General features: G+C 36.2%; 1 protein-coding gene across 10 annotated transcripts in view; it reads right to left on the reverse strand.

The window, feature by feature from the left end:
- Window positions 1–4,936: 4,936 nt before the first annotated feature.
- The window catches only part of Znf510 (zinc finger protein 510), a 54,907-nt gene continuing 43,647 nt past the window's right edge, over window positions 4,937–16,196 (reverse strand). For 3 of the 10 annotated variants that reach the window (XM_046462783.2, XM_046462784.2, XM_046462780.2), the window contains 3 exons: window positions 13,059–13,185; window positions 12,674–12,769; window positions 4,938–10,120 (listed from right to left, as the gene is read on the reverse strand). In XM_046462783.2, coding sequence (XP_046318739.1) covers window positions 8,433–10,120; window positions 12,674–12,769; window positions 13,059–13,185 — 1,911 coding nt within the window. In that variant the 3' untranslated portion in view covers window positions 4,938–8,432. Of the gene's footprint in view, window positions 10,121–12,673; window positions 12,770–13,058; window positions 13,210–16,196 lie in introns of all 10 variants that reach the window. The other 7 variants (XM_046462781.2, XM_046462782.2, XM_046462779.2 and 4 more) reach the window with 4 other exon arrangements.

Below are 16,196 nucleotides of genomic sequence, written 5' to 3' on the forward strand. Positions count from 1 at the left end.
GACTGGATATAAAAAAAAGATCCAACAATATGCTGCCTACAGGAGACTCATCTGATAGGAAAGGACATACACAGACTGAAGGTGAAAGGTTGAGAAAAATCATACCACTCATATGGACCTCAGAAGCAAGCAGGGGTGTCCATACTTGTATCAAATAAAATAGACTTCAAGCCAATGTTAATCAAAAGGGATAAACAAGGATACTACATACTGCTCAAGGGAACCATACACAAACAAGACTTAATGATCATTAATATATATGCCCCAAACAACAGTGCTGCTATGTTCATCAAACAAACTCTTCTCAAGTTCAAGAGTCAAATAGACCACAACACAATAATCATGGGAGATTTTAACATACCTCTCTCACCTGGATAGATCTTCCAAACAAAAGTTGAATAAAGAAACTATAGAGCTCAATAATACAATTAAAAACTTAGACTTAATTGACATATACAGAATATACCACCCAACATAAAGCAGATACACTTTTTTCTCAGCAACACATGGATCCTTCTCAAAATAGACCATATATTATGTCACAGAGCAAATCTTAGCAAATACAAAGGAGTAGAGATACTACCATGCATTTTATCTAATCATAATTGGAAATCAATAATAAAATAAGAAAGAAAAATTCCTACATCACATGGAGAATAAACAATATGCTACTGAATGAACAAAGGGTTACAGAAGACATCAAAGAGGAAATTAAAAAATTCTTAGAAGTAAATGAAAACTCAGACACAACATATCGAAATCTCTGGGACACTATGAAAGCAGTACTAAGAGGAAAATTCATTTCATGGAGTTTATTCCTTAAAAGAAGGAAAAGCCAACAAATAAATGACCTCACACTACCCCTCAAAGCCCTAGAAAAAGAACAACAAATCAGCAGCAAATACAGTAGAAGGCAAGAAATAATTAAAATCAGAGCTGAAATCAATGTAATCGAAACAAAAGAAACAATTGAAAAAATTGACAAAACTAAAAGTTGGTACCTTGAAAAAAATAAATAAGATTGATAGACCACTAGCCATACTAACAAAGAGAAAAAGAGAGAGAACCCAAATTACTAGCTTACGGGATGAAAAAGGCAACATCACAACAGACACTTCAGAAATACAGAAGATAATTAGAAATTATTTTGAAACCCTATACTCTAATAAAATAGAAGATATTGAAGGCATCGATAAATTCCTTAAGGCATATGAGCTACCCAGATTGAGTCAGGAGGATATAAACAACCTAAACAGACCAATATCAAGTGAAGAAATAGAAGAAGCCATCAAAAAACTACCAACCAAGAAAAGCCCAGGACTGGATGGATATACAGCAGAGTTTTACAAGAACTTTAAAGAAGGACTAATACCAATACGCTTCAATCTATTTCAGGAGATAGAAAAAGAGGGAGTACTTCCAAATTCATTCTATGAGGCCAACATCACCCTGATTCCAAAACCAGATAAAGACTTCAAAGAAAGAAAACTTCAGACCACTTTCCCTAATGAATATAGATGCAAAAATCCTCAATAAAATTTTGGCAAATCAGATACAAAAACATATCAAAAAGATTGTGCACCATGACCAAGTGGGATTCATCCCTGGGATACAAGGCTGGTTCAATATATGGAAATCAATAAATGTAATTCACTACATCAATAGACTTAAAGATAAGAACCATATGATCATCTCGATGGATGCTGAAAAAGCATTTGACAAAATTCAGCATCCCTTTATGTTCAAAACACTACAGAAATTAGGGATAACAGGAAATTACCTCAACATGGTGAAAGCTATATATGCTAAGCCTCAGGCCAGCATCATTCTAAATGGAGAAAAACTGAAGGCATTCCCTTTAAAATCTGGAACAAGACAGGATGCCCTCTCTCACCACTTCTATTCAACATAGTTCTTGAAACACTAGCCAGAGCATTTAGATGAAAGAAATTAAAGACATAAACATACGAAAAGAAGAACTTAAATTAGCACTATTTGCAGATGACATGATCCTATACCTAGCAGACCCAAAAAGTTCAACCAAGAAACTTCTAGAACTAGTAAATGAATTCAGCAAAGTGGCAGGATATAAAATCAATACCAATAAATCAAAGGCATTCCTGTATATCAGTGACAAATTCTCTGAAATGTAAATGAGGACAACTACTCCATTCACAATATCCTCAAAAAAACAAAACAAAACAAAACAAAAAAACCTGGGAATCAACCTAACAAAAGAGATGAAAGATCTATACAATGAAAACTGCAGAACCCTGAAAAAAGAAATAGAAGAAGACCTTAGAAGATGGAAGGATTTACCTTGCTCATGGATTGGTAGAATTAATATTATTAAAATGGCCATATTACCAAAAGCACTTTACAGATTCAATGCAATTCCCATCAAAATCCCAATGACATTCCTTGCAGAAATACAAAAAGCAAGCATGAAATTCATCTGGAAAAATAAGAGACCCAGAATAGCTAAAGTAATTCTAAGCAGGATGAGTGAAACTGGTGGTATTGTGATTCCATATTTTAAACTATACTACAGAGCAATAGTAACAAAAATAGCATGGTGCTGGCACCAAAACAGGCTGGTAGACCAATGGTACAGAACAGAGAACACAGAGACAAATCCACAAAATTACAACTATCTTATATTAGACAAAGGTGCTAAAAACATGCACTGGAGAAAGGATAGCATCTTCAACAAATGGTGCTGGGAGAACTGGAAATCTATATGCAACAAAATGAAATTGAATCCCTTTCTCTCACCATGCACAAAAGTTAACTCAAAATGGATCAAGGAGCTAGAAATCAAACCAGAGACTCTGTGTCTAATAGAAGATAAAGTTGGCCCTAATCTTCATCATGTGGGGGCAGGCCTCAACTTCCTTAATAAGACATCTATAGCACAAGAGTTAAAACCAAGAATCAACAAATGGGACAAATTCAAACTAAAAAGTTTTTTCTCAGCAAGAGAAATAATATGTGAGGTGAATAGGGAGCCTACTTCCTGGGAACAAATTTTTACCCCTCAAACATCAGATAGAGCTCTAATCTCTAGAGTATACAAAGAACTCAAAAAGTTAAACATCAAAAAACAAACAAAAATCAAAAAACAAATAACCCAATAAACAAATGGGCCAAAGACTTGAACAGACACTTCTCAGAAGAGGATATACAATCAACAAATACATGAAAAAATGCTCACCATCTCTAGCAATCAGAGAAATGCAAACTAAAACTACTCTAAGATACCATCTCACTTCAATAAGAATGGCAGCCATTATGAATTCAGACAATATGAGCTGGTGAGGTTGTGGGGGAAAAAGATACACTCATACACTGCTGTTGGGACTGCAAATTGGTGCAGCCAATTTGGAAAGCAGTATCGAGATTCCTTGGAAAGCTTGGAATGGAACCACTTTGACCCAGCTATTCCCCTTCTCTTACTATACCCAAAAGACCTAAAAAGAGCATACTACAGGGACACAGCCACATCAATGTTTATAGCAGCACAATTCACAATAGCTAGAATGTAGAACCAACCTAGATGCCCTTCAATAGATGAATGGATTAAAAAATGTGACATTTATACACAATGGAACATTACTCAGCACTAGAAAATAACAAGATCATGGCATTTGCAGGGAAATGGATGGCATTAGAGCAGATTATGCTAAATGAAGTTAGCCAATCCCTAAAAAACAAATGCCAAATGTCTTCTCTGATATAAGGGGGGGGGGTGACTCAAAATGGGATAGGGAGGAAGAACATGAGAAGAAGACAACTACTAAATAGGGAAGAGAGGAGGGAGGGACAAGGAGGGAGAAGGGGAGTTGCACGGAAGATGGAAGGAGACCCTCATCATTATACAGAATACATGTATGAATTTGTGAGGAGAAAAAGAAAAAAAAAGTATGTCACATTAGATTGAGAGAAATGATGGGAGGGGAGGGGAGGAGTAGGGGGACAGGAAGGGCAGCAGAATAGACATCATGATTGCTATATGTATATAGGTGACTCTATGACCAGTGTGATTCTGCAATCTGTACTATTAGAAAAATGAGAAATTATACCCCAATGATTCAATTGTATGAATTGCCAAGATCATTGTAATGTCATGTGTCGCTAATAAAAAAAAAGTCTAAAGCTGCTGTGGTGGGCGGAGAGAAAAAAATTCCTTCTGGTCTACAGGAGACATTCAATATGAGAAACTATAGGAGATAAAAAGGAAAGCAGGCCAAATGTTATGGCCCTTCTTCTGGTCAGACTTCTCTCTGAAGAGTTAATCTCCAACTTGAGAAAATTGAAAAATAAAAACTTTTCACCATTTAGGGCAATGATTTGAGAAGTAAAAATGAGGGAACTACTCTTAAAATGGACTAACGGGATAATTTCCAGCAGGTTTTTTTTTCCCCCTAATCGATTTGGTTGACCTTAGAAAGTATGATTTTGCCTTTATAATTGTTTTGCAAAATTGCTTGTATACCTCTCTAAAATATTTGTGTGAAAGCGAACTAAATAAAGAAGACTGTAGTCTATTCTGCTAATAATAATAATAAACTGATATAGAGAAAAAAACCTTTGAATTGGGAATCTTTAAGTTCACTAAAAAGTTTTGTGCAACAAAGATCAGAATAGTACTCTTAGTTCTGAATACTAAAACCAATTTTAATTTAGTAAATGCAGAAAATATCTAAAACAGAAGTTGTTGAATGCAGACCTTATTGTAACACTTTTTTAAAAAAAATAATTAATGAAAAAGAATTTACAGTATCAAAGAGGTTCATATTTCCCTTTGGCAACTATCTTCAAGAAAGATTTCCAAGTGTCTCATATATCAAGGGACTGTTTCATGTGCATAAGACATCATAGCCCCCCCCCCAATTTCCTGTCCTCATGGAGGTTTTTTAAAATCATAAGGTGGGCAAAGAAATAAACATCTCTAGGTTTACTAGGTGAGGTCCTACCCATCTTATGGGATAACACTACAACTTGTTAAGATCAGCCAGGAAGGGAGAGGAAAGGAAGAGTCAAGATGAGAACACAGACCATGATCTCTAATTGGTGGTGTGTTATGTGTAAAAGGGACATCAGATAAGGCCTAAGTTCCCAGTCATGGGACTTTCATTACCTGGCCACTTGGATGACTTAGTTCCATCTAGGGGTTGGGGAGTACATAATTCTGAACAGCAAACCCAATCATGATCTTAAAATATTCTATTTAAAAGGGAGAAGAGAAGGAGATGATTTTATATATCTTTTTAAAGAAAATGTCTAAGCAAAACCCAACAGTTTAAAGAATGAAAGACCTTATTTCTAGCACTCTTATAAAGAGCAAACATGGTATTTTGCTTCTCGGGGACTATAGCTCTACCTACCAATCTCCCTGTCCTGTCTGCTTCTCTTCATGTGTAACCTTATCTTATTTTGCAGATGCATTTCCTTGGCAAGGCTGCTGGCCACTCCGTCACAATATCACAGGTCAATGATGTCCATTTCTAAAGTCCTAGAATTCTCATTTTTCAAACTTGATTCAAATATCCTTCAGTATCAGACCAGAAATATTGGGTATTCTGGCTCATGAGGTATGTGCCATCCCAGTTCGAACAAGATATCTTACTGAAATAACAGAATACAGGGAATGATAAACCAAATGTAAGGGTGATAAACATGCAATATCTTTACAACTAACAATTTCATATGTGAAGACATAAAAAATCATGGCATTTCACAGGTAAATGGAGGAAGTTGGAGGAGATAATGCTAAGTGAAGTCAGCCAATCCCAAAAAACCAAATGCTGAGTGTTTTCTTTGATATAAGAAGACTGATTCATAGTGGGGTAGGGAGGGGGAGTATAGGAGGAATAGATGAACTCTAGATAGGGCAGAGGGGTGGGAGGGGAAGGGAGGAGGCAGGGGGTTAGAAATCATGGTGGAATGTGATGGTCATTATTATCCAAAGTACATGTATGAAGACACGAATTGGTGTGAATATACTTTGTATAGAGATATGAAAAATTGTGCTCTATATGTGTAATAAGAACTGTAATGCATTCTGCTGTCATATATAAAAATAATTTTTTTTTGAAAAAGAAAAAAATCAGTGAGAAAGATGTTATCTAACCAAATGGTATACGGAATATTGTCTATTCATTCAGAAGGAAAAAATGGGTAAATCCTTACATCAAATGACACCTATAGAGATGTGGGATATATACAGACTTTTGTGCCCAGTGGAGACACAGAATGTTTTCACATACCAGCACAATGATGGACACAGGTGGCAACATCTGAAGAGAGAGCACTGGATCGGCAGCTTGCTTCCACTTGAGCGTCACTAGAGAACAGTTTAATCATGGGCATCTAGTGAAGCACACTGTGGGTGCTCGGCAGCTGTTTTCTCCCACAGTTCAGAACACCACAGAGGGCCTTTAATCTGTATATAGTTTCTAATTGGAATTTATAATAGCTAGGCCACAGCAAGAGCTCAAGGGTCAATCAGAATGCACTGTGTAAAAAAGCCCAAGAGTAAGGCCACGGTTTATGAAATGAAATACTGGATAGTGTTGTGAAATCCTTGTGATCTGTTCACTGAGGAGTGACCACTTTCATTTTGGAGTATATGAAGACAAATTTAAGCAGATACAGCATTCTAGTGCTTTCAAGTTAGCCAACAAGGCCCAGTTAGATTGACCTCCACAAACTGAGGGTCCTACTAAGCCAGAAATTTTGTTTCAGGTAACAAAGGAGGAGATAAAGTTCTCTTTTAACAAAAGCCTGCTATTGTTTCATGTACAGCTAGACACTGTGGACCTATGAATCTGCAGTTTCAACAGTTTTCATTCTGCTAGTTGAGGCTTGCTGGGCTATCTTCATTTTGTTAGTTGTTGAATCCAAGATGACATACCCCAAAACTGGAATTTAAAGCAGAGGCCTCTACTGAAGCCAAAGGTTTCCACTGTGTAAAAGAGCCCAAGAGTAAGCTAAGAGCTGATTTTCTTCTCCACATTCCATTCTTCCTGACTGGGGGAATTCCTTGTATGACTTGTGGGAAATAGAGCATATACCATATTGATTCTTATTTTGTTTTTTGGCAATGGGGATTGAACCAAGGGTCTCACACATGCTAGGCAAGCACCTCATCACTGTGCTACATCCCCAGCACTACTACACTTTGAGATATAGAAGTAACCACAGTATATTGATTGCACTGACCTAAACAGTTCCATCCACCAAGTTACTTTTGTTTCCCTTCCGAACCACATTAGCTAAATCTAGGAGCCCCTACCTCCATCAGAATTGGCAAGTTGTTGACTTGGGCACTTGTATCCAATAAAGCCATAAACATTTGAGTCTTTTCCCTTCCCAGACATCACCCTAGAATACTCAAGTTTCCAGCCCTGATAAGGAAACCTTACTCTTTAAAGAAGCTGTGGCTGTGGTATAGGACTGAAGAAAGTAGTTTTATGCCATTCAACAAGAAATAGTTCCTTTGAGCTGTATGGTGGCTGCTCACCATTCAACCCAAATCAACCAACAAAAATTCCTCTCCCAACACTTTAGGTTCATCTAATACACTGTACCAAGTGATACCATCTACTTCATTATATGGAAAGGATGACTTTTGTATGAATTCTCTCATCATCCTTGAGAGACTCCTCAACCCAGTAGTCTTCTGATGATGCTGGTGTCCTCTGGCTGACTTAGACTTGGTTTACATACCCATATTCTGCCTTCCTAACAGGGTGAGAGCTAAACTAGATGTAGAAACAAATACATCAAGACATGCAAAAGTTCAATAGAATAAAGTCTAAATTTTGCTCAAAATATTTTTCACCAGCAAAGATATGGAAGACAACTTTTCTCTTATCAATTTATTCAGGCATGCTGGACTTTCTAACCTTGGGCTATGCCACATTAAGGCATGACAACCCAGAAATCATTCATTTTATTCTTACAGGTCCCTGGAAGCTTCTCAGGAAGACTTCTGATTTGTAAGATCTGGTTACAGCATACATCACAGGCATTCACATTCCAGCAGCCTATCACAAATCCCTCTTAGGTGAAAGGGAAGTTCAGAAAATTTGGACTAGCTGTGTTCCTTAAAGAAAAATGAAACTTATTGTTGAACAGATTAACAGACTGATGCATGAATTATCTAAAAGGGTATGACTTCATTCAAAAGGACTTTGTATTGTCCTCTGAAAAAACAGAAGTCTGTGTGAATTCTTTGATATATCTTAGCGTTGCCTTCTAGACAGAACTCTTCCTATGCTGACATCCACATGTTTTTTTCCTTATGTAAACAGTTGTACTGTAGGGGTTAATTTCTGGAACTATTAGCGTGTGTGTATTTCCAATTGAATTTCCTGGATATCTTCTGTTGTCATATCCGTCTTTGTCAGAAATATTTTCCATAGTTATCAATAGAGTTTCCTTCCTCCCTGAGTTCTCTGACATAGAGTTGACTTATACACTTTCCCATACTCACTGCACTCATAAGCTTTCTCCCCACTGTGAATTCTCTGATGTATTCTGAGGTTTGATTTCTGCCCAAACGTCTTCCCACATTTATTACACTGAAAGGGTTTCTCCCCTGTATGAATTCTCTGATGATCACAAAGGATTGCTTTCCGTACAAACTTTTTCCCACACTCATTACATTTAAATGGTTTCTCCCCAGTATGAATTCTCTGATGCACTCTGAGAGTTGATGTCCGGGCAAAGGTTTTCCCACACTCATTACACTGAAATGGTTTCTCTCCTGTGTGAGTTTTCTGATGTTGAATGAGATGATCTTTGCGCCAGAAGGATTTTTCACATTCATTACACTGGTATGTCTTCTCCCCACTATGAGTTCTTTGATGTATTCTAAGGTTACATTTCTGGCCAAAAGTTTTTCCACATTCATTACAATGAAAGGATTTCTCCCCTGTGTGAATTCTGTGATGATCTCTGAGGGTCGACTTCTGAACAAAAGTTTTCCCACACTCAATACATTCATAGGGTTTCTCTCCTGTGTGGATTCTCAGATGTCCCCTGAGGGTTGACTTTTGGACAAATGTCTTCCCACATTCATTACACTTATAGGGTTTCTCTGCTGTGTGAATTCTTTGATGTGTATTGAGGTGGGACTTTTGGGAGAAAGTTTTTCCACATTCATTACATTCAAATGGTTTCTCTCCTGTGTGAGTTCTCTGGTGCTGAATGAGATGGCCTTTCTGACAAAAGGATTTCCCACATTCACTACATCTATAGGGTTTCATGTCAGAGTGAGTTCTCTGCTTTACTTTGCAGGTTAGTGTCTGATAAGACCTCTTATTTTCATATTCAAAGGATTTATCCCCAGTGTGTATTCTGTCGATACATACTGATGGATTCTCTCCTGCGACAGTTCTCTGAGGCTGAATGAGGTTTGACTGCTTGCTGAAATAATGTCTAAGGGCATTAGGTTCACGATACTTCATAGCAGTGTTAAATTTATTGTGTTCCTCCAGGGCTGACTTCTCAAAGGAAGACTTTCCACACTGGTGAAGACATAGGGGTTTCTCCCTGGTGTTAATTTGTCTATGGTCAAAAAGAGTTATCTTATGAAGGTTTTTCCTACATTCACCACCACCTTTACAGGAATTTTCTTCTTTGTGAACACTCTTATGTGTAACAAAGTCAGCTTTCTCACAGGTTTTTCCCATCTTATTACCTTCAAGATCTTGCTCCAATGTTTGAAACTTCTTATGATCAAGAGTTTCCTTATAACTGAGGGCTTGCATGTTTTTATTGTATTCATAAAAGTTCTCTCCAGTATGAGTTCTGCCAAACTTAATTTTGAAAGGCAAATTCTCACATACATTATGGCAATCTGTTTTCTTTGTTGAACAGTTTTTATTATTTTGGACAAATTCAGAAATATTTTGAAAATTCACTCCCCATGATTTACATCTGCAGGACAGTTTTGCTGAACAAATTGGAGCTGTATGCTGGGTAAATGGTTTCTCCCAAATTTCCTCTCTCTCTCTAGTCAATGTTTTACTTTTGATGAATATTATCTGTTTTAAGTGTTTGTCTTTGATTTTCTTGTTCCTCTTGATCAAGTCATCAACTTTGTAATTTTCTAAAACAAGAAAAATTGAACACATGAAGTAAATACTTCTTATGAGTAGGATTTATACACATAGTCTGTTTTATTGAGTTCTCAAAACCTAATAATTCAAATATATGTGTATGTGCAACCAACTCTCCTTTTAACAATAATATTAATATAGAGCAAACGGGAGAGGAAACTGTTTACGAATACTATTTGTAGTAAATGAGTATTTCCTAAGTACATAAAAGAAAGGAAAGGAAATAGAAAATAGTCTCACAGGGGTGGTTACTAGGCTTCAGAAAAAGTGGAGAATAGAATGAATACAACAAAGACTATAAACTTCATTAGAGTATTAAAAATTGGGATAATATACATGAAATAGACTCAATATGGAAAAAGTTTGGTTTGGGAAGTAAATTGCAGGCTAGGTGCAGATATTACCTAGACTACAATGAACTATATTGTTTAAATTCTTCCAATTGGATATCACTCATTTCCATCAACTTTTCAATAGTAAATGTATAACAGCACCAATTTCCATATGATTATGAAAAAGTTTTTAGCTTTCTTACAGTTATGATTCACAGAAATACAAGCAATATATGAATTATATATGTGTGTGTGTATATATGTAATTTTTTTAAAATTATAGATAGACACAAGACCTTTATTTATTTTTATGTGGTGCTGAGGTTCAAATATGCTAGGCAGGCCCTCTACCACTGAGCTACAGCCCTAGCCCTGCAATATATAAATTGATTAAAAGAAAATCCATTCTTGCAACTTAATTAGATTCACAGTTCCATTTTGGCTCTCATCTTTTATTAATTTTGTCATAACACAACAATAAGCGAAGATGACTCCATCCTGAGTTTCCACATTTCAATGTGACACACGAGTTCAATTTTAAATGAGAAATCATGGAAGAGAAATCATAAGAAAGGTCCAGATTTTTTATGTATTCTAAATGATTGTCTTGATAATTTATATTGCAAAATATGTAACTTGTCACTTATGTTCCACCCATTAAAACTAAGTATCATAGGTTAGACTGGAATTTCCCCCAAGGCTCATATGTTGAAGGCTTGCTTCCCAACAGAGAAATGTTCAAAAAGGGGCTTTGGGGGAGTGATCAGATCATAAATGCTCTGATCTCATCAGGGGATTAACTCACTGGTAGCTGAATGGACTACTGAGAGGTGGTGGAAACCATAGGCAGTAAGTCACTGGGCTAAGCCCTAGAGGGGTATTTCTTAAAACTTAGCTCATTCCACTCTCTGATTTCCTTCCCAGCTGCCATGAGGTGAACAGCTTTGCTTCTGCCAGACCCTTCCACCCTGATGTTCTGCTTCACCTCAGGCCCACAGCAATGCAGTCTGTCAACCTCTGAAACTGAGCCAAAATAAATCTGTCCTTAGGTTGTTCATATCAGATATTTTGGTCAAAGCAAAAAAAGCTATCATGGCATGGAATAATACATAAGTGCATGAAACTTTCATGTGTAACATTACAGTGATATGTATGTATTGATAATTTGTTGGGTTAATCTTTATAATCATTGCACAGAATTTCATGTGGCTACATAATTTTTCCTTAAAAAATACAGCTATTTCTCCACCTGGTGGCTAATGAGCCAAATTTCAGCAAATATAAACAATACTCCCATTAATATTATTACATATACTAGAGAATACAATTATACATTTGGTAGGGTATACAGAGATCAAAGGGCTTGCTTGCTTATAATGTAAGCAAAACATAACCAGACTAGGTGACATGTTCCTGACTTCACAATAATTTTACAAGTTTACACTTCCAATCTATGAATACTGGTCTCTCATAATTCATATCCCCACCAGGACTTGGTATAGCCAGATTTGGCAATCTTATCTTACATCTCTTATTTCACTTTGCAGTCTATAAAAAATAATGTGATAAATTTTCAGATTTACTGACCCTTTAAAAATTTCCTGTTCTGAGCTGGGGATGTAGCTCAGTTGGTAGAGTACTTGCCGCTAATGCACAAGGCCCTGGGTTCAATCCCCAGCACCACCATAAATAAATAAATAAATAAATAAATAAATCTAAAATAAATATTTTCTGTTAAAAGTCTTATGCCCATTTTTCTTAATATATATATATTTTTAATTGTTGATAGACCTTTTATATTATTTATTTATATGCGGTGCTGAGAATTGAACCCAATGCCTAAATATGTCAGGCAAGTGTGCTACCGCTGAGCCCCTGCCCTAGTCCTTATGCCCATTTTTCAATTGTGTTGTCTCCCTCTTCTCACATTGATTTATGGAAATCCTTTACATTTTCAGGAAGCTTACTCTGTCTAGGTTACTTTCACTATATTCCAATTCTGCTATTCTGTGGTCTTTTACCCTTTTAAAAGATATATTTTAAAACGAAGTTTTAAACTTTAATGGAGTCAGATTTATTAATCATTTCCTTTTGATTAATTGTTTTTACAACTTTGATCTTTTAATAAAAGTTTCATGATACAAAGGTGTTCACTTGTAAACTGACCGTCTGGAGTATAACTACTGCAAACAGATCTGTTCAGTAACTCACCTGGGTCATTTTGGTTTGAACTTTCCTCCTCTGAGAACCAAGGTACTTCTCCTTGCTCCAACTTGAGGACCACCTCTGGTTTGAAAATGCAGTACCCTATGAATATGGAACAATTGAGGGCTTAGGCCAGATACATGAGCATTCTGTTTTCCAAAAGTGGAAGAAGGTATAGCTTCAGGAGCAGAATCCTCAAAGTGACATTTGAATTTATCACTGAAAGCTGACAACACATTCTCTGTGGTACTCTTAAAAGTTCAGTTACTTTGGATTCTTGAATGAAAATCCTAAATAACATGAAACTTGCTAGGTGTTCATACATGATGGTAAGTAAAAAGGAAGTGCCTTCTCCCGGCATTGCGAGGGTAAGTTAGGCTTATATGCTCACCCAGAGAGACAAGGTGGCTGTAGTTCTCCAGCATCACCTCTCTGTACAGGGTCCTCTGAGCAGGACCCATGTGCTGCCACTCCTCCTGGGTGAGTTCCACAGTCACGTCGCGGAATGACACTGAGGCCTGGAACAACACATTTTGTTTCATCTGTAAGGTCCAGAATTAGAAACAGACATAGAAAATACTCATAAAAATGATTCTTATTATATTTACTATAAAGAGGTTAAAATGACTATAAACAAAGTCTATTCTGAATTTGATATTATCTCATTCTTTGAAGTTACTCGATTAGTAAAAACATAATAATTCATGTGTATATATTTTTAAGTCATAAACATGAACTACCAATAGATGTTAGTAATATTTTGGCATTTTAAATTATTTTTGATAGTCAGAAGATGTAAAATACCATCAGAGACTTGCAATTGTTGATAGTGAAAATATTTACTACCTGATAATTTATAGGAAAATTTGCTAATCTCTACACCAAAAAATCTGATTTAAGGAAAAATAATCAGCACAAAAGCAACAACAAAGAAAACATTTTCTATAAAAAGAAATAGGGAGCTGAGGCTGTGGCTCAGCGGTAGAGCGCTCGCCTAGCATGTGTGAGGCCCTGGGTTCGGTCCTCAACGCCACATAAAAATAAATAAACAAACAAAATAAAGGTATTGTGTTAAAAAAAAAAAAAGCTTTAAAAAAAAGAAATAGGTAGATTGAAATTAAAAGGATAAAAAAACTGTCATTTAATCATTTGCCAAAAGAAAGTTGATGTGGTTATATTAGTATAGAGAAAAGTAGATTATAAGGTAAGAAAGCATGATAAAAGTTGACAAGTAACAACCTAGAATGATAAAATGATCCTTTCAACAGGATATATAATAACAAACATAAACAGGTATGCACTAGAAAATAGAGCTTTCAAATACAAAAAATTGTTATTATTCACAAATTATGTAATTGTGAACTCAATCCTTCACTTAGGTTTATTAGTAACCTCAAAATGAATATTCATAGTTATCTGTGGTCACTCTTGGTCATCTGTAAAATAACACAAAATTTGAGTTTCCCCAGGTGAGGCTGAATAAAATGATGTTTTTTGGCCTTTTATTTTAGTTCTGATGAAGTGGGACAGAAGAAGCTAGATAATGAGGAATTTTCAGGAATCAGGTTTATTGACCACAGGATTCAGAGGTGGCTCGTCTAAGAATTCTTCCTCTGAACAAAGATTTTGTAAGACTTTTGAACTTTATACTCAGCTGGAGGGGAGTAGGGGGGTGTTGGAGGTTCACATGACAAATGCTCTCTATTCCATCCCCTAGACCAGACACAGGTTTCACAAGTTTTTAATTAAGAAAATAGAAATATATATATTTTTTACATGTTTGCAAACTAACTCTGTCACACCTTTTGTGTACAAACCTGGCATTTACAAGAAAGAGGTAACTACCAACCACAATAACCTCTGCAGACATCCTGCTGACATGACAAGAGGAGAAGCTTAGTCATGGCAAGGGTGGAGGTACTTCATCTGCTTCACTGAAACTGTAAACAAGTATCCCTTTCTTAGTTTATTTAGTTCCACATTATTTGCATTTTTGTGCTTTTTCTCAATGATTTCACTTTTTAAAAATGGCCTCTGCTATGGTTTGGAGATAAGGTGTCCCCCGAAACTCCTGTGTTAATATAAGAATATTGAGGTGAAATGATGAGATTATGAAAGCCATAAACCTACTCAGTTCATCCTAGTTTGAATGGACTGACTAGGTGTAGAGGTAGACAGGGAACGGCTGGAGGAAATGGTCACTGGGGACATGCCCTGGAAGGGTACCTCTCTCCCGTGGACTCTACTTCAACCTCTCTGCTTCCTGGCTGCCATGAATGGAAGTGCTCCTCCACCACATCCTTCCATCACGACGTTCAGCCTCACTTGGGCCCAGAGCAATGGGGTTGGTAGACCATGGACTAAACCTCTGGAACTGTGAGTCAAACTTTTTTGCCTCTGAGATGTTCTTATTGGATATTTTGGTTACAGAGACAAAAAGCTGCCTAATATAGCCTACTTGTGTGATATTGATGGACTGTCTAGTGTTCTTAAGATAGGAAGGATTGGATATGCTCCATGGAGAAAACATTTGAGCTAGGTAAGCTTTGTTCAGGCCTTAGCTATGGTGTGCTGTTGGCTGTTAGCCCAATGTTTATAAATCAACAATATTATTAAATAAAATGTCTTTAAACAGAAACATGACAAGATTACATATTGACTGGCTTAAGAAAATGTGACCAGAGATTTGCAGGAACCAAACCCTGTATATCCCTCCTTAGTCATGGTTCAGTATTTTACTAATTCAGTATTTATGGTGACTTTAATAGAACATTACAACTGAGGATAACAGGGAATTGCTTATATATATAAAAAAAAGGCTAAAAAATGATAAAAAGGCAATTAGTGATATTAATAGAACTCTTCCAGTAATACAGAAAAGCAGATTGAAAGAACTAACAAGGACATAGAATAGGAATCATCAACTTACAATTCAAAAGCCAAATCTAGCTCATCATCTGTTTCTTTTTATAAATGAAGAAAAACATCATCACCACTACCAGTACTTTTTTTGTAAATAAAGTTTTATTGGAACACAGACATAATCACATATTTTGCTTACTCAAAAAACAAAATAGAAAACATGTCTCAGTGATATAGAAAAAGACAAATAAATAAATCTGGAGAGACCTTTCAGTAATTAAAATTCTCCCAAACAGAAAGCCCCAAACCAAATGGCTTCACTGGTAAATCTACCAAATTATTTAAAGAATGGATTATAACACTTCTCTAATTCTCCCCAAAATAAAAGGGAAACACATCCTAATTCAATCTATTCAGTTACCTTGAACTAAAGCCAGACATAAGAAAACTATAGATCAACATCACTTATGTATATAGGTGTAAAAGACTTCAACATAATACCAGCATAATAAAAAGGATGACAAATGTTCCTCTATATACAGTGGCCTGACTTGTCTGTTTTAACTTCATGATGGGAAAGTGATTTACATGCTGTAGAAATTGTATTTTAGTATATAACACAGACTTTGTGTTAGATGATTTTTGTCCAAGGTGTGAATGTTCTGAG

This window comes from Marmota monax, unplaced genomic scaffold (assembly GCF_021218885.2).
Source record: "Marmota monax isolate L192 unplaced genomic scaffold, Marmota_monax_Labrador192_F-V1.1 WCK01_AAM20220418_F8-fsc00180, whole genome shotgun sequence".
NCBI classification, from domain to species: Eukaryota; Metazoa; Chordata; class Mammalia; order Rodentia; family Sciuridae; genus Marmota; species Marmota monax.